This window comes from Rhinatrema bivittatum, chromosome 9, assembly GCF_901001135.1.
Source record: "Rhinatrema bivittatum chromosome 9, aRhiBiv1.1, whole genome shotgun sequence".
Lineage (NCBI taxonomy): Eukaryota > Metazoa > Chordata > Amphibia > Gymnophiona > Rhinatrematidae > Rhinatrema > Rhinatrema bivittatum.
Window position 1 is genome coordinate 107,162,395 of NC_042623.1, and position 19,394 is coordinate 107,181,788.

A 19,394-nucleotide genomic window follows, 5' to 3' on the forward strand; every position below is an offset into this window, starting at 1 on the left:
AAAAAGAAAAAATGATATACATGTGGGCCAGTCTCATGGTGCAGGGGATCCAAGTGCAGATCCTCCATCCATTGGGATTAGATAGGCTTTGGCACACCACAGAGATGGTGCACTCATGTCTGCGAAAGGAGAGCAGACAATGGCTGCTGCTGCAACTATTCTGATGTCCCCTACCAGGAAAACAGGTCGATAAGTAAGGACGCGGTAGAAAACGTGCGGCAGTGCCGGGCGCCCGCTCGTTTGCCGCGCACACAGTTCGGATCACATACCGCTCGATACAGTATTTAAATAGCATGCAAATGCAAGCTGCGTCCAAAGTGCGTCCATGAAGCGCAATCCATTTTACTGTATAGAGCGCTATACAGCGCCTATACAGTATTCTGGGTGCGCTGGTACCTGTCATTTCAAATGTCATTTCAAATGCCAGGTACCAGGAAGTGGATCCCAACTTAAAGCAAAAGAAAAGGATCAGAGAATTATCAGCCGGCCTAAACTCTTGCTTGCCCAACCTAAAATCCAACGCACTGGGAAAGCCAAGCTTCAGGATCGGGCAAACTTTCCCCCAGCCCCCGCTCACCTACCCTGGCCGCGCCCATGGGTGCCGGTCTCCGGAGCAGCCCCAGTCCTCTCTCCCCTCCTCCCGGGGGCAGCTGGTAGCGAGAGCAGCTTCAGCAGCCCGGGGTGGATCGGGCGCTCCCCATGCGAGGAGCAGCTTCCAGCAGCCCTTGCCGGCAATGGTGAATGAGCGCACGCCGTGACCTCGGACGTCCAGCCGGGTGCTCAGGTCACGGCGTGCGTTCATGCGCTCATTCACCATCGCCAGCGAGGGCTGCTGGAAGCCGCGCCTTGCATGGGGAGCGCCCAATCCGCCCCAGGCTGCTGAAGCCGCTCTCGCTCTCGCTGCCGGCTGCCCCCGGGAGGAGGGGAGAGAGGACTTGGGCTGCTCCGGAGACCGGCACCCATGGACATAGCCAGGGCAGGTGAGCGGGGGCTGGGGGAAAGTTTGCTGCCCGATCCTGAAGCGTGGCTTTCCTAGTGCGTTGGATTTTAGGTTGGGCAGGCAAGAGTTTAGTTATGGAGGTTTAGAGGTTATGCTTGGAAACAACAGGTCCTTCCTTCCTGCTCTGGAGCTGTCAGCACGCCCGCACGGGAGATCGGCACCCATGGACGCGACCAGGGCAGGTGAGCGGGGGCTGGGGGAAAGTTTGCCCGATCCTGGCTCCTCTAAAGGTCGTCCCGGGGGGGTGAGGGGGTCGTCTGCCCGTGAAATTTTGTCTCTTTGACCTGACGCTCCACGCTAATGCAGGGGTAAGGGTAGGCAGTAAATTAACAGGTTAAACACAAGGCAAAACTGCAGGTTAAAAAGGCGATAATCAGGGGCACGTTACTGTATGGGAGGGAATAGCTAATCCGATTGTTTACATACCATATACATGCTGCGGGCGGAAAGGGTTACCCGTTGATTTAAAGAAGCGGTAAGGATGGGTTAAAAGGGATAGTGAATCGCGGGTTGGACTAACGCGGCCAAATTGTGAGTAGAAAGCGGGTTAGAAGCAGGGTAACCGCGGCTGCGCTTTACTGTATAGGCCTAAAAGAGTGGCATAATGGGTGCACATTGGAGGAGGTACATTTCCAGCTTTTAAGCTAGCAACCCATGAATGCTGTCTGAAGAGGGTAAGTGCTAGAGATCATGAAGAAAAAAAAAAAAAGGAGGGGGGAAACATTCCCTAAACATGCAAAACTTGTCTAATACTCTTACAAAAATGATTTTCAGCACAGCTAAAATAATCTAGCTCTCAGGGTAAGATATCTAAGTATTTCACAACATTCAGTAGCAGTAATATGAATTTTACAAATACATGTAACCTACAATACATGTAAATCCAGAATGCCCCATTAATCTGTTTAAAAAAAACAACTGTCTTGAAGCAAAAATACACAAATTAATAAAAATGGTAAAAAGTCTAATTTTAAAACCAGCTCAATGGAAATTCTGATATGTGAGCTTTATCATTGGAACATTGGGTTAACAATGCAAATCAATATAGCTAGAGAGGAAACACACCCTAGTCCCATTTTTTCATTGCTTGTAGACTTTCTGTAAAATATGAAATTCATAACACGATTGTCAAACAATATTTCAACAAACAAAAATGAAAGCACACAGATTGTCAACTGTTACATCACATTTCAAAAAGAACATTTTCTGTCATTGTAAACGATTTTCTTCTCACTTTTAAAGTGAAGTTAGTGCGAAGTGTAATTATTGCTACATTCACAGTTTATTAGTGCCTAACATTATGTATGAGATGTGAAACGCATGTCCATTTGTCATCTGTTCATTTGAGTATAAACAGACAACAGAAAAAATAAACAGAGTAATTCTACTGGATGACAAAAGCAACATCTTAAGTTACCAACATTGGTAGTAAGAGGATTTACGGTAATAGGGGTGTCAAGGATAAGAAAATTACTCCTCTGGAAAATATTCCAACTTACTCTTCAAAACAAAGTCTTTCTTCATTTCTGATACATTAGCAAAATACTGTCGATCAGTACATAAGTAACAGAATTATTTCTTTGCACAAGCATCCTTTACACATCTATTCTGTATTTATGTTTGCACTGTTCGAAGACTGAATGGATTTTATATTCTTTATTTTGTTAAAATTACAGTTTTATCTTTCCTTAGGTCTTGAGGCATAATAATCTTTGATGCTTTTAGTCAACTGCTTTGTGAATATTTGCCGTATCCTTCCACAGTATGTGTGCGCTGTCTTTTGCAGTTCTCGCTCTAAAGGGTGCAAAAAGGAGCGAACCAGATCATCTCCAAATGAGTGCTATAGAAAGAATTAACAACAAACAGTAAGTTACATGGGATCAATAATGCTCCCTACAAATAGTAACTACTGTATTATGAAGACTCCCTTTGGGATTGTTTTGCATTTAGTAAACCAAGGGCGTTCATAAAGACAGTTTAACTGGTGGCAATAGGCCAGTAAAAAACTGTGGACAGATGGTATTAAATCTAATTTGGAAACAATCACTGTTATTCCACTTATTAATAGTATATCCTCATTATCCTAATACTATAGTTAGTTATGGCCATAATAAAAGAGCACATCAAATTTTTGCCTTGTGGAATACAAACTAGTATACTCTGTTAAGCAACGGAATTAAACTCAAGCTCTACAGACCTAACACACTTCAAAGACTGCTAGCATGATCACACAATTGATATATCTCGGCTCTATTCTAAAAAGTATAATTATCTAAATCTAAATGCAACTCTGCTCACAATTATAATTCTTATTGAGCTAAGGTAAAATAAGAGTATAAAAGAGCACACTGTAACATCATCTGACAAAATAATTCCCCTTAATTGAATGATAGTAGTGCACATGCCATGTTTAAGACAGCGTAAAGGTATATTCATTAACTCTGCATTTTATCTTGCATTGTAAAATATTTTGAAATAAATTGCATGCAAATCAAACATTTCAAAGTAGAATTATTTAATTTGACTTATGATCATTAGAACAGTTTTGCTTTATGCACGTTTCCTGACACATTCATAAACAATAGCTGGTGATAAAATACAACAAAACATAATGTGTGGCAAACAATATACTGGTCAATATATGTTAACAAAAACTTTTATTTGTGAATACACACACATAAGTGGTACGTAGTTCAAGGCACAAAATTTTCAGCAATTTTTTTTTTTTTTTGCTAATTCTCATAGGAAACCAAGGAGTCACATTTTTATGGGAACACATTTTCTTCTGTGCAGCATAGTCCCAGACCTCCAAAAATATTCACCCTCATTTTTATATCTGGTTGCTAAATAAGGCACCATTAAAATACAGCATTGATTTTTGAAGGTTATATAAGAGAGAGTCTCCTACATAATGAGCATCATTGCCAAATTTCACAACTCTTCTGTAGGCCTACTAGTATTATATTATTTATTAGATACCTTGCTTGTAGTCTGAAAAGAAGAACTCAATCTGCTTGGCTGAAATTGGAAGTAATTGCATCAAACTAATGTGCATAGTAAATTGTACAGATCAGAATATAATTCTCAAAACAAGAACTATAATAAAAGCCAGCGTTAGTTTCTGAAACTGAAAGTTAAGGTCAAAGCACCTAAAGAACATGGGCTCCCTTTCTTAATAATTCTTTCGATAGACTCTGGTAACAAATGAAAATTGCCTTGCTTTCATGGGTTCAGTAGACACACTTTTAGCTCATTACAATGTTGGTTTGGGAAATCAAATAAAATTGGCACTAAAGCAGCAAAGAAGAGCTCCATTTTGAGCCATAAAAGCAAAGAGTTTCAAATTTAAAGTGCATATACCTAGCTATACTGCAGAAAATATTGTGGAAAACATCCCTTTGTTTCTAGCAGCTAGTTATCAGAGTTTTTTAAAATTACTTTTTCTTAAATTTGACAACTCAGTGTCATAGGGCTTCAAGGAACATGTTCAGACTTACACATTAAATGGTGATTCTCCTATGAGTCAGAAATGCACTGCATCTTTTGGTCCAGCACCTCCTGGATCTTCCTTTCCAGTTCTTCCTCAAAAATTTCCAAAGCCAAAACAGCCTGAGAGGCAGGAAGAAAAGCCACATCTTCCTAGGATACCAGAGGTGTATTGGTGCCTGAAGCCTGGACCCGTGGACACTGGTACTATTTCAGAAATTGCACCGAGGATAAGCTCGCCGCACCATTGAACCTTAGATGATTCAAAGCAGAAGGCAAAATGTCCCCCATTTTCAGCATCATGCATCAACGTAGATCAATGTTTATGCTTTTTGGCCTTCACCCAATGAATCTGACTAGAGCTCTGCAATAATGGATTCAAAGAGGCTGAACCCTTCGTGCTCTTTGAATGGGAGAAACCAATGGTCTATCTGGTGGTTGATGTCAAGGGGCATCAATATCTCCTCAATGCTGAGGCATCGCCAGTGGTCGATGTAGGTGCTGGGTCCTTTAATGTCGATTCCTCTGAAGGACCGGAGTTACAATACTTGAAAATACTTCTCCAAAAACTTGTTGGGATTGATGCCCCCGACTAGGGTACACAGTTGTGCAAGGGGAACCCCTCAGACATCGTGGTCTGCCCCCAGGCAGAGGACATATATCATGGGGATCCATGTCACACGTGATCTTCTTGCACAAAGGGCATTTATTGAAGTTACTGGCTTTCTCTTTTAGTGGCACTGAGCAAAAAATTAAATCAGTAAAATCAAACACTTAATGCTGGATTGAAAACATGACTAGTGGCACTTCAATGCACCAGTGCATCATGAGGCTGTTGAGAAAATTGAAGGAAACAACTGAAAAACCTACCTAAGATAACTAAAGAGACAAAGACAATAGGGCTCCCAAGACAATTCCTGCAATATTTATGAAACAGAATTTTCTTCCTAGCAGCAGGAGAGAGAAGAACTGTGATTTGTGGACTCCAAGGAAAAGGGGAGACTGAGGGCCACCCCCTCCCCCCTGCATGGCAGTAGGGCATGCTCAAAGTTTCTGAAAAATCTGAAATAAAATTTCTGTGCCAGCCTACATCTGATGTCACCAGTGTTTGAGAATTGCTATCCTGGCGGTCCTTGAAGAAACTTTAATGGGCCATAGGGGAAGGGAGATGAATGCTAAACCTCTAAAATACGTTACAGGATGCATTGATCATACCTGCTGTTGGAAGTCTATTTAAACAGTAATAGGATGCAAATTTGTACACTGAGCACCATGTTGCAGCCTTACAAATCTCTTCCATGAAAGTTGATTTTAGGTGGGCCACTGATGCCGCCATGACTCAATCTATGACCCTTGTCATGTTGATCCAGAATCAAATCTTCCTTGGCATATTAGAAAGATATGTAATGTACTAACCAATTAGAAAGGCTATGCTTGGCAACAGCTGTTCCAGGTTTGTTTGGGTCAAAAGAAAAAGCTGGTGGACTTTAAGGGCTTCAGTTTGCTCCAGATAGAAAGCTAAGGCTCTTTTGAAATATAAACTGCAAGATTAGTTCATCTTTTTGGACATGTGGCCTAGAGAAAAAAGTTGGAAGGACGACTGACTGGCTGAGAAGGATGCCCAACGCTATCTAAGGCAGGAATTTAGGATGCAGGTACAGAACCACCCTATTATGAAAAAAGGTATAAAGCAGATAAGTTAATAAGGTCTGGAGCTCACTGAATGTGTGTGTACTGAAGTAGCCATCACCAAAAATATGACGACCTAGCTGAGGTACTTCAGCTCGGAGGAATCTAATGGCTCAAAGAAAGTTTTCATCAATGGACGAGTACCATATTGAGATTGCAAGACACAGCAGGAGACAATTTAAATCTAACTGGGAAGCCTTTTGTTATTGTGGTCAAAAAGTAGTGTTAGATTTTGGTTGTTTGTTGAAGAGGTTTGGACTGTGCTCTTTCCTTAGCATTTAGCCTGCTTTGTTGCTGCTACGAGCAAAGTAGATTTGGTAACTTCTTCCTGAAGTAAATTTTTCTGGTTGTAGATGGCTACTCTGCTCTAGCTCCTGAAAGGGTAAAGAGAGTGGAGCAGTGATCTTTAATAGGATCTATTGTTTCTTTAAAGGTTGTCTCCAAAAAGATTATCCTCTGTACATGAAGTATCAGCAAGTTTCTTGTGAACATCTTCATGAAGACCCAAAGCCCACAGCTGTATTAGTTTTCTGGCTCCAAAGGCTACTGCACACATTCTGGAGAAAATATATGAATAAAACAACCATACTAAGAGGATCTACACAGACATCATTGGTGTGGATATGTCCGGTGAAGTGTAAATAACGAATGGAGTGGTAGTGCACTCTTGCTAAAACAACACTGCACTGTTTTATTCTTTTACCAAACAATACAATGTACAGTCCAGACTATACATTGTATTGTTGGGTAAAATGAGTTCATAAAATAATTGTATTTATTTTTTCTAATTTTGAATTAGTTAAAAATTGAAATAATTAAAAATTTATAAAAAAGAATAAAAGACGGTGCAGAGTTATTTTAGCGAGAGTGCACTACCATTGCCCTGGCTATTTACACTCCACAGGATATATCCACATCAGTGGGGTCTGTGTAGATCCTCTTAGTATTGGTGATTGAAGATCATTATAAGGCTTTATTATTTTTAAAATATATGCATGGCAAGCTGTTTAAATTTGATGCTTTCCACATTTCTCTGTTTCTTGCAGCTTAGGAATGAAATAATTAGTGTCATATCTTGTAACTTTTTCCAAATAGTTATACATGTATTGTACCATGTATTTTCACTCAACACACAATCTAGCTCTGGAACTCATTCCCAGAGTATGTAGTTAAGGCAACTAATGTAGGGAATAGCCACTGCTTGTTGCCGGCATTAGTAGCATAGGATCTATTTGATGTTTGGGTATTTGCCAGGTACTTGTGACTTAGATTGGCCACTGCTGGAGACAGGATACTGGGCTTGATGGACCCTTGGTCTGGCCCACTACGGCCTGTATGCTTTGGTGCCAAAGAGCGCATTTTCTTTCTTGCTAAAACTTCACAGAGTTATGGCACATAGCATGGGGGGGGGGGGGGGGGGAGACTCCGTTTTTTGTTTTTTATTTAATTTAGGCAATGCTCCTTCACCTCATTAATTTTCCTCTTTACTGACCTGATGGGTTGACAAGAACTAAAACATTATTTTCAGTGTGTAACTTCTGGATGTTCTGGCCTTGGAAGATTGTGCTGCCCGTGCCTAAATGTTAGGATCAACATGGGATGTTCTTAAACAGGGAACATAGTGATTTTGCCAATCTGAAAAATTAATCTTCTAGAACAAGCAAAGACATTTTTTGAAGCCTGATTTGCCACCTGCCATTGTGAAGAGAGCTGAGGCTAGGTCAAACTCAAAGTTGGAGAAATTGAACATAAAAAAATGTTTGAGACTCACGAAAAAAAAAATCTTCAAAAAGGAAGAAAAAAAATAATGAAAAGCCAGGAGAGCAGAAAACAATGAGCAGCTTAAGAAGAGAGCAAAAATGCATCTTTTCGCACAGTAGGGCCTAGCCTAGGTCACTTAAAAGGAGCTGTGTGTGTGTTAGCTGAACACAACAAGATGGTTCTGAATCAAACAAAATGGATGCTACTGGAGACAAAGAACTGTTATTGTTCAGAAAACAGGACATTGTTTAAACTAAATGACATGGCTAGCTGGACATGAATATGTTGAGGCTACAGTGGCCTTGCAATTGTATTCAGCTAAACAGAATATTTTGATCTGCAGGCTGGGTTTCCCAGCACCTACACCAGTGATGGCCAACCTTTTGAGCTCAGTGTGTCAAAATTCATTAAAAAAAAACCGAGCATAACTCGAGTGGTGTCACTTCTAGAAAAATCCATAATTTTGTGATATTTGTAGCTCTAATTAATAACAAAAAGTTATAATTTTAATATATGTACTGTATTTATTAATAAAGCAAAAACAAATAATTCTTTACCTTACCTGCTTAGTGACTTTTTTGTTGCTGAATTTCATTGGCTAAATCTTCAATTGAAGGTTGGTATTTCGTACACTTCAAGCCCAAGCAAACATTACAAACTTCATCTGTCAGTCGGTTTCTTTTATTGGCTCCCATTCATTTTCACACCACTCCCTCCCCATCCCCCAGGCCTGCACACATTCATTCTCACACACATGCATTCTCACACACATGCATGGGTGCCTGCCCGCAGGCAGGCACCCATGCATTCACATACATACACCCCCAGGCAGAGTCCCATTCATACACATGCACACACTAAAGGCAGACCCCCCCTCTCTTTCTTTTGCCAGCAACCTCGGAGCCTCTCTCATTCCTCTGCTGCCACTGTCACTGCTGCCACATGGCTATTGGGGAGGTGCCGATTGCTGCTACTGACACTGAAGCCCATTCTGCTGCCTCCTCTGTGCAGGCCCCATGGGTTTCCAATTCCTCCATGTTGATCTCGTACATTATGAGATCCGCAAAGAGAAAGTGCTACTCTTGCACATTCCCAAAGATTACATGTGCCAATCACTAAAAAGTAATATTTATTTTTTTTGCCTTTGCTGTCTGATCTTAGTTTTCTAATTGGTTGGTCACAGGCTTTTTTTTCCACCTTCCCTTTCTTATTTTTTTTGCCAATTCCTTTATATTGTCTTTTTTTTCTGTTTCTTTTCTCTCCATCTTCTTCCCTCAAACACACAGTCAGGTTCTCATTCTCACATGCATTTCTCTCTCTCACACACACAGGCTCTCACTGTCACATGATCTGTCTCATACAATCATTCATACACACAGTCTCTCACTGGCACATGCTGTCTGACTCACACACACAGGCTCTCTCTCACTCCCACATGCTGTCTTGCTCAAGCACATGCTGCCTCTGCAAACATTCAGGTCCTCGCTCTCACACACAATCTCTCAACTCATCTCATACACGCACGCACACACACTCTATAGACCCTCAGCCTCTCTCTCACCTCTGGGCCTCCTTTTCGCGGGTCGCCATAGGATGGGCTCTGCAGCGGCCCTGCTACCTGGCCTCTTCCTCTTCTCGGGCCGCTGCGACTTGGAATTCGCGGCGGCCCGTTAGCGCAAGTGCTGCTCCTCTTCTGCACGTGCTGATGCTTCTCTCCTTCCTGCCCACGTGGCTCCGGCAACGTTTACTTCCGGGGCTGCACAGGCAGGAAGGAGGAGCAGCATCAGCGCGTTTAAACGCAATCTTTTTCTTTGGGCCGTGGTGACGTGAGCCTCACCACGGCCCTGCCTATCGCTGCGCCGCATGAGCCTCCCTGCGCCCGGGGGCATTGGGGAGGGTCCAGAGGGTGGGGGGGGGGATACTAAAAAACAAATTTTAAAGGGTCAGCGCAGCCGATAAAAAAAAAAAAAAAATTCCCGATAGTCCATGAGACGCTGCTCGTGTCAGCAAAAATGGCTCGGCGTGTCACCTCTGACACGCGTGTCATAGGTTAGCCATCACTGACCTACACCATAATGTGAACTTGTTGCTAGGGGAAAAAAAATCAGCTTTTAATCACCCGCCAATGATGGACTTTGGCATATCTAATCAATGATCACTTTTGGGATCGGGTGGGCTTTTATATGGGGACCTGGGAGCCTTGAAAGTCCAGGAAAGAAACTGACTGAAAAAGAGAAGGAAGAAGTAGTAACAAATGACAGGGGCTTTTCTGCTGACTTCTCACTGAAACCCTGTCCATGCAACACTTGTATACTCCAAATGGTTCTTGCCTGTCCACATGCACAGAAGCTATCTACCAGGTGATAAGGTCTTATCAGTAATTGGCTGAGAGCTTTCTGACAGCATTTCCTCTCTGAAAGTTATCTGCCACTCTGGTACTGATAAGAAATGCTTCCTGACTATATGGACACATGGAATTGTTTCCAGCCTAAGCAGGGAAACTCTGAATGTGTTGCCAGCCTTGAGAACAGAGTCCTTGATATGACTGCCAGGACTGTGACAGACACGCTGTATGCTCCTGCATTTCTAAGACCTGGGCTAGTTTGTTTTTTGCATGCTGTGCATTTAGCTTTCGATGCATATGTGAGAAAGGTTAAGTTAAACCGATTTGGAATGGGTGATATAGGCATTTCTGAATCCAGAATAATTTGTAGGTGTTACCTAATGAGGTGTTGCTAAACAAGTCTCATGCAACTGTCATTCATTATAAATGACTATTTCACAATAATTTCTTTTACAGAAACAGAAAAGATGTGACTTAATTCTGAGCAGTAGAATGAGCTTTGGTTGATTTTATTGGCTGGGATATAAACATAGTCTCAGCAGTTATATGTTTGAGTCCTATATGCCCCACAGCATAAGTAGAAAAATAAAGACTGAGACTCATGTGGCAGCTGCTGCACAGGAACATCAGCACATGCTCAGAAAAAAAACTGCTTTTTCTGATCACTGAGAGAACTTTTTTGTTTCAGTGCCACTGGATGATGTCACCCAGTTGTGTGACTGATTGTCCTGCTTTTTTTATATATCAAAATCTCTCTCAGTGATATCGTGCAGATGTGGCAGTGCTCTGGCCTGCAGTTACTACTGTTTAGGGCAGAAAAACATATTTGGATTTAATTACTCAGCTCTCCAAACCAGTACTCAAGGCAAGTTCCAGTTTAGGTACAATGAGTAGGTCACTGCCCTACAGAAGGCTTACAATCTAAGATGATGCCTGGGGCAAAGGAGAAGAAAGAGACTTGTTCAAGGTCACAAGAAAAATCAGTGGGAGAAGCAGGATTGGAACCTGTGGCTTCCCTAGTTTTCAGCTCACTGCTCTAAACATTAGGCCACTCCTGCACATACAGAGATCTGAGAGTTTTCAGAGATGAATAAGACATGCATTTTGGTAAAGTTGTCTTTGTAGATTAGTCTCTAGGCAGAGATGAGGCCTAGAGACTAGGCTACAAAGACAGGGTATGTAGGAGGAGTGTCTTTAGTAGCTCCTCCTCCTGCACATCTTGAATAAATTTCACAAAAAAAAAATTAAGAGAATCTCTGCTTTTAACAGTTTTTCAGGAGTTTCCCATTAACATCCTCCAGAGACTATATTTATGTTCTGCAAATCACGTCAAACCAAATAAGAATCAGAAAAAAAACAAAACCCTGTCTCCCAACCAACGGGTCGATACAGTAAGGTGCAGTAGAAAGAGTTGCGTTAGTGCCGGGCGCACCCACGTTTGCCGCACGCACAGTCTGCATCACATACCGCTCGATACTGTATTTAAATGGCATGCAAATGCAAGCCGCGTCCAATGCGCGTCCATGAAGCGCAATCCATTTTACTGTATAGGCGCTATACAGCGCCTATACAGTATCCTGGGTGCGCTGGTACCTGTCATTTCAAATGACATTTGAAATGACAGGTACCAGGAAGTGGATACAGGAGAAGGGCTGACTGACCCCCTAACTCCCCCCAAACTTTCCGCCAGCCCCCGCTCACCTGCTCTGGCCGCGTCCATCTCCCGCGCTGACAGCTCCGGAGCAGCCCCAGCCAGCCCCGCTTCACTGCCTGACCCCCTAACTCCCCGGGACAAGACCGAAGTGAATCAGGCAAACTTTCCGCCAGCCCCCGCTCACCTGCCCTAGCCGCGTCCATCTCCCGCGCTGACAGCTCCGGAGCAGCCCCAGTCCTCTCTCCCCTCCTCCCGGGGACAGCCGGCGGCGAAAGCGGGCGCTCCTCATGGCTCCCTATTCTCTAAAAGGTAACGAGTGCACGCCGTGACCTCGGACGTCGCACACCGTGATCTGAGCACCCGGCTGCACGTCCGAGGTCACGGAGTGCACATTACCTTTTAGAGAATAGGGAGACATGGGGAGCGCCCGCTCTCACCGCCGGCTGTCCCCGGGAGGAGGGGAGAGAGGACTGGGGCTGCTCCGGAGCTGTCAGCGCGGGAGATGGACGCGGCCAGGACAGGAGAGCGGGGGCTGGCGGAAAGTTTGCCCGATTCACTTCGGTCTTGTCCCGGGGAGTGAGGGGGGTCAGGCAGTGAAGCGGGGCTGGCTGGGGCTGCTCCGGAGCTGTCAGCGCGGGAGATGGACGCGGCCAGGGCAGGTGAGCGGGGGCTGGCGGAAAGTTTGCCCGATTCACTTTGGTCTTGGCCCGGGGAGTAAGGGGGTCAGGCAGTGAAGTAGCCCTTCTATTGTAAGCTTTGAGCCCCATGGTGTACATCAAGGGCTTACCAATGCCCGAGAATGGCGCTTTTTATGCTTACTCAACCCCAAAGAGATGGAAGGGCCCCAGGTCTGCTCCAACAAGAAGAGGCTTGCTCAAGAAGCTCCTGTTCAACTTGGCACACAGGGAGCCCGAATACGCTCTACTACAGGAGCACCATCATTTGTGGCTCTTCAAAGACTTGCGTAGATCTTTCATCTTCCAAGCCTAGATTACTGAGAGCTCAGTGTCATCTGGCCACAGCGATAGCAGTTAGATCGGTTGTAGTTCAATCCTATGCATTGGTAACAAATATCACATCTGTTCCTAATGGGCATTTTCATACCACACGCAGTCCTCGAAGCAAAAGATAGTGGGCTTTTTAGTGCCAGATATTTAAAAAAAAAAAAAAAATTCTTCACAGAAAATATTAATTAGTACTGAAAAGTGCTGTTTGGGGGGGGGGGGGGGGCTAGCAATTTAGTGAGGCAAAGTAAGAATAGAAAATATTAAGAAAAGTAAAGATACTAAGAGATATCACAAAGAAAAATGGAGAGATAGGGTACACGTCCAGGCAGATGCTCAGATGACAAAAAAAAAAAAGTGATAGGGCCTCATAGGCAACTCCCACATATGCTCAGTAGAGCAAAAGCACTATAAGACAGAAGAGCCCATTTGGTACAGTCTCATGCTGTCACCTACAAGTCATGGTTAGCAAATGTAGCTTACCTGTAACAGGTGTTCTCACAGGACAGCAGGATGTTAGTCCTCATATATGGGTGACATCACAGGATGGAGTTCAATCATGGAACACTTTTGTCAAAGTTTCTAGAACTCTGACTGGCACCTACTGGGCATGCCCAGCATGGCACTAACCCTGCAGCCAGCAGGGGTCCCCCTTCAATCTTGTTTAAAAGCTACAGGAAGTGCCGAAAAATAAAACAACAAACATAACGAACCCAACACCGCGGGGTGGCAGGCGGGTTTCGTGAGAACTAACATCCTGCTGTCCTGTGAGAACACCTGTTACAGGTAAGCAACATTTGCTTTCCCACAGGACAAGCAGGATGGTAGTCCTCACATATGGGTGAGTACCAAGTTGAGGATGTCTGTCTGAGTATGCACCAAATGTACCCAGGTGTGCAAGGCACTAGGGCTGGGGTGCAGTTTGGCTGAGGGCATCCTGAACCCTACCGGGCAGGCGGAAGGGTGTTGGTATGTCAAGTTGTGAATAGGTTACGCAGGACAGATTGGCCAAAGATGGAATCTTGTCTTCCGGCCTTGTCCAAGCAATAGTGGGCTGTAAAGGTATGGAAAGAATTCCAGGTGGCAGCCCTGCAAATGTCAGGAAGCGGCACCGAGCGTAGGTGTGCTACTGAAGTCGCCAAGGCCCTCACAGAGTGTGCTTTAACACAGTCTTGAAGTGGAATGCCTGCTTGCTGATAGCAAAAGGATATGCAGTCCGCTAACCAAGAGAAGAGAGTCTGCTTACCCACAGGCGGCCCCAATTTAATGGAATGGAAAGAGACAAACAATAGAGTGCTTTTCCTGTGGGCAGCTGTACGGTCTAGGTAGAATGCTAGAGCCAGTTTACAGTCAAGGGTATGCAGAGCCTGATCTTCTGGATTGGAATGGAGCCTGGGAAAAAAGGTAGGTAGTATAATGGACTGATTGAGATGAAACTCTGATATTACCTTAGGCAAAAACTTAGGGTGAGTGCGGAGTACTGCCCGGTCCTGCAGAAGTTTAGTGTAAGGCAGATAGGTAACTAGGGCCTGTAACTCAATAACTCTACGAGCTGAAGTGATTGCCAAAAGGAAGATCACTTTCCATGTGAGATAGCGAAGTTCACAGGATTGGAGAGGCTCGAATGGTGGTTTCATGAGCCGACCCAAAACAAGGTTGAGGTCCCAAGAAGGGGACGGAGGATGCAGTGGAGGCTTGAGGTGAAGCAAGCCCTTCAGAAAACGTGTTACAAGGGGTTCTACTGACATGGCAACATCCCCGACATCTTTATGGAAGGCGGCGACCGCACTAACATGCATTCTGATGAAGGAAGTTTTAAGACCTGACTCCGACAAGTGCCAGAGATAGTCCAGAAACTTCGTGATTGGACAGGTAAAGGGGTCAAGGGATTGAGAAGAGCACCATGACTGAAACCTGTTCCATTTATAAAGGTAGGATTTTCTCGTGGAAGGCTTCCGTGAAGCAATCAGGACACTGGATACTGATTCAGAAAGGTTAAATGGCTGAAGAATTAACCTTTCAACATCCAGGCCGTCAGGGACAAGGCTTGAAGATTGGGGTGGCGTATGCACCCATCGTTTTGAGTGATCAGAAGCAGGTCCTTTCCCAAGGGTATGTGCCTGCGAATGGAGAGATCCTGAAGTATTGGATCATGGTTCCCTTGCCCTGACATAACTTCACGAGAGTCTTTGAGAGAAGTGGAAGTGGAGGGAATGTATATAGGAGACCGGTTGCCCATGAGAGGGAGAACGCATCTCTTGGCTGATAGTGTTGGCTGTGAGTGAGAGAGCAGAAGTTCTCTACTTTGCGGTTTCGAGGTAACGCAAAGAGGTCTATTTGAAGGTAACCCCATTGTTGGAAGATCGAGTCCGCTATTGAGGGGTCGAGAGACCACTCGTGCGGTTGAAAGGTGTGACTTAGCTTGTTTGCCAACACCTTGTCCACTCCCGGCAAGTAGGTGGCCCTGAGGTACATCGAGTGGGAGAGGGCCTCCTCCCATATCTGCACAGCTTCCTGACACAGGAGGTAGGAGCCCGTGCCTCCCTGTTTGTTGATGTACCACATGGCCACCTGGTTGTCCGTTTGAATCAGGATGACTTGGTTGGAGAGGCGATCCTGAAATACTCAGAGCATATCTGATTGCTCGAAGCTCCAGGAAATTTATCTGGTGTTTGGCTTCCTCTGGAGACCAAGTTCCTTGTGTTTGCAGATTGGCCATGTGGGCTCCCCAGCCGAGGTTGGAAGCATCGATGGTGAGAGTTATTTGAGGATCTGGAGCCTGGAAGGGCAAGCCTTGGAGGAGATTGATCTGATTTTTCCACCAGGCGAGAGACTGACGGAGTGAGTCGGTGACGTGGACAATGGTCGACAGGGACTGAATGCATTGAGTCCACTGTGACCTTAGAGTCCACTGCATGACTCTCATGGCTAGGCGGGCCATTGGGGTGACCTGAACTGAGGATGCCATGTGTCCCAGTAGGATGAGAAAGTGGCGTGCAGTCGTGTAGCGCTGAGACTGCAGCTGGTGTGCGAGAGAGACGAGAGTGAGAGCTCGTTGTCTAGCAGGAAAAGCTTTTGCCTGCAAGGTGTCCAAGTCTGCTCCTATGAATGATAAGGTTTGAGATGGGACTAAGTAGGATTTGTCGTAGTTGACGAGAAATCCTAGGGAAATCAGAGTGTGTAAGGTAAGATGTAGGGACGACAGAGCAGTTTGCTGAGTGGGAGCCCTGATCAACCAATCATCTAGATAGGGGTAGACATGAACACCTTGAGTCCTGAGGAAGGCTGCAACTACTACAAGACATTTTGTGAAGACTCGTGGTGCAGACGCAAGGCCGAATGGAAGCACTCGGTACTGATAGTGCTTGGGGCCTACCAGAAATCTCAGGTATTTGTGATGAGATGGAGTTATCGCAATATGAATGTATGCGTCCTGGAGGTCTAGAGAGCAGAGCCAGTCTCCCCTTTGTAGAAGAGGAAGAAGAGAACCCAAGGTTACCATCTTGAACTTTTCTCGATGAAGGTACTTGTTGAGGGCACGTAGATCCAGAATTGGACGAACGCCTCCCGATTTTTGGGGATTAGGAAGTACCGGGAATAGAACCCTAGGCCGTGCTGAGAGTAGTGTACTGGTTCTATTGCCTGGGACTGGAGAAGGAGGAAGACCTCCTGTTCCAGAAGGATGGAGTGATCGGATGTTCTCCACGTCTGTAGGGGTGGGGAGTCCGGTGGGATGGAGAGAAAGTTGAGATGATAACCTTGAGTGATTATCGCTAGGACCCACTGGTCTGAGGTAATTGTGCCATTTTAACAACAGGTGGCACTCAATCGACCTCCCACTGGTATGTGAGGCAGTGGAAGCTGGCTGCTGCTCTCTGTGCAGGAGTCAAAAACCGAAAGCAGGGCCCAGCTGAGGAGCTGCTTGCGGCTTTTGTTTTCGTATCTGACGAGACTGGGTTTTTTGAAATGGTCTCAAAGAGCGAGTTCTAGCCGGTGGTGGGTAGGGCTTCTTCGGATGGAAGAAAGACTTCTTAGTGTCTTTTCGGAAAGGCTGTTTTGAGGAGTACTCAGAAGGCATCAGAGAGAGGTATCTCAGGGTCTCATGATGGTCCTTGAGTTCTGCCACCGTTCGTTGAATCTGCTCGCTGAACAGATTGTTTCCTACACAGGGCAGATCGGATAATCTGTCCTGCACTTCAGGGCGAAGGTCCGAAGACTTGAGCCAGGCCCATCATCTTGCCGAGATAGCGGCTGCAGATACTTTGGTAGCAGTGTCAAAGATATCGTAAGACGATCTTATCTCATGCTTGTCCACCTCAAAACCCTTGTTTACTAGGGTTTGGAGCTGATCTAGGGAGTCTGTCAAGTCTTGTATCTGCTTAAATAAGACCCTGTTGTATTGGGTCATATAGAGCTGATAAGAGGCAATTCGGGAAATGAGCACTGAGCCCTGGAAGACCCGGCGACCAATGGCATCTAAAAATGTTTGCTCCTTGCCTGGGGGAAAAGAAGTGTGGGGTTTTGATCTCTTTGCTCTCTTTTGGGCAGATTCTACCACCACAGATTGGTGATCCAATTGAGGTTTTTGAAAACCTGGGGCTGACTGTACCAAAGAAGTGTTGTCAGCCTTCCTGTTGACTGGAGCAACAGAGCCAGGGTGTTCCCAGTTCTTTTGAGGAGATCTAGAAGAAATTGGTGAATAGGGATGGAGGTTATTTCCTTGGGAGCATCCAGGAATTGCAATAGCTCCATCATTTGATGCCTGTCATTTTGTTCGGTCTGTAATTGGAAGGGAACCAATCCAGACATCTGCTTCACAAAATTTATGAAGGAAAGGTCCTCTGGAGGAGAATGCTTTCTGCTTTCAGTAGGAGAAAGTGGTGAAGGCAGGTCATTGGTGTTTGGTGAAGAATCATCAGTCCAGGTATCGTAGGGATCAGCACCTGCCCCTCTAGGAGCCAGAGGGGGATGGTAAGGTGGAATCCCTGAAGGCTCCAAAGGAATAATTGGAGGCACCGATGAAGGCATTGAGGGCATCAATGAATGGATCAGTGGCACCAATGGACACATCGGCATTGGTAGGACTCCCGATGCAGGGATGCGGAATAGTGTTTCTCCTCCCGATGACAAGGTAAGCGGAGAGGGTACCGGAGCCATCAGTGACCCGGAATCCATCGGTGGAAAAGCGGCAATGACCGCTTCCAACCTCGAGAGCAGTGGTGCCAACGCTGCCGGAATCGGGTCAGTGGTCGGTTCCACAATCGGTACCGGTGTCTGTGTCGGAGGAACTTGGAGTTGATGCATCACCTTGTCGATGGCCTCCTGGACCAGCCGGTCCAGTTCTTCTCGGAGTCCTGGAGCAAGCAGCGCTGGCTCCGGAACAGAAGGAGGCAGAGGCATAGCCGGAGGGACCACCGTTAAAGGCGGAGTTGAGGCTCCCAATCCCCTTTCTGGTGAGGGTTGCCTCAGTAACCCGGTCGGTGCCATTTCTGGACGGGGTTTCTTCGATGGTGGCTCGGACAATGGTGAGGTCGATGATTTCGCTCCCTCGATGGTCCAAGACTTCCGATGTCGGTGGCGATGTTTCTCTCTACGATCCCCTCGGCCCTTAGAGGGAGTAGAGGTGGTTGAAGGCCGAGAAGTCGTCGATGCCGGACGGTCACCGGTCACTGGTCAATACTGGCGCGAAGTTGACGGTGCCGATTCTGACGATGTTGATGCAATAGACGATGTCTGGGTTTGAGCATGGAAGAGAAGTTCCATCTTCTCCATTCTGGCCTTGCGACCTTTTGGTGTCATTAAGGCACATTTGGTGTAGGTCAGGACATCGTGCTCACATCCAAGACACATTACACAGACCTTATGAGGGTCTGTTATGAACATGGTGCGATTGCAGTCCGGGCACCGACAGAACCCCGATGTCATGGCCATGAAAAGTTTGAGCCGTGGTACGGTCAACGGCCAAACTCGTTGGGAATCGACCGAAAACAGGTAGAAAAATTACCGGAGTACTGTGGCTTGAAAAAATTGAAGGAGGGACCCCTGTGGGGTAAGAAAAGTTGTAGTAATTCCGTGAGGAAAATTCCTGTCAGGAATCTCTGTGGAGCTCCTTAACCGCGTGGCTACTGCTGTGCAGAAAAAAGAAGACTGAAGGGGGACCCCTGCTGGCTGCAGGGTTAGTGCCATGCTGGGCATGCCCAGTAGGTGCCAGTCAAAGTTCTAGAAACTTTGACAAAAGTGTTCTGTGATTGGGCTCCATCCTGTGATGTCACCCATATGTGAAAATTCAGGCCTATTTTCAATGGAGAAGAATGTGTACACATGCATTAACTTTTGAAAATTGGACGTGTGTGTTTGAATGTCCCTGGAATGCCTCTTTCAAGTTTTCATAAAAATTTGAAATAGCTTCCATGCCATTTACATACAAAACCCCCACAGCAATTTTCAAAAAGCCCA

General features: G+C 45.4%; 1 protein-coding gene across 2 annotated transcripts in view; it reads right to left on the bottom strand.

The window, feature by feature from the left end:
* Positions 1 to 2,641: 2,641 nt before the first annotated feature.
* The window catches only part of GXYLT1 (glucoside xylosyltransferase 1), a 145,387-nt gene continuing 128,634 nt past the window's right edge, over positions 2,642 to 19,394 (bottom strand). For both annotated transcript variants that reach the window (XM_029615449.1, XM_029615450.1), the window contains one exon: positions 2,642 to 2,840. In XM_029615449.1, the coding sequence (XP_029471309.1) occupies positions 2,679 to 2,840 (162 nt within the window). In that variant the 3' untranslated portion in view covers positions 2,642 to 2,678. The remainder of the gene's footprint in view (positions 2,841 to 19,394) is intronic.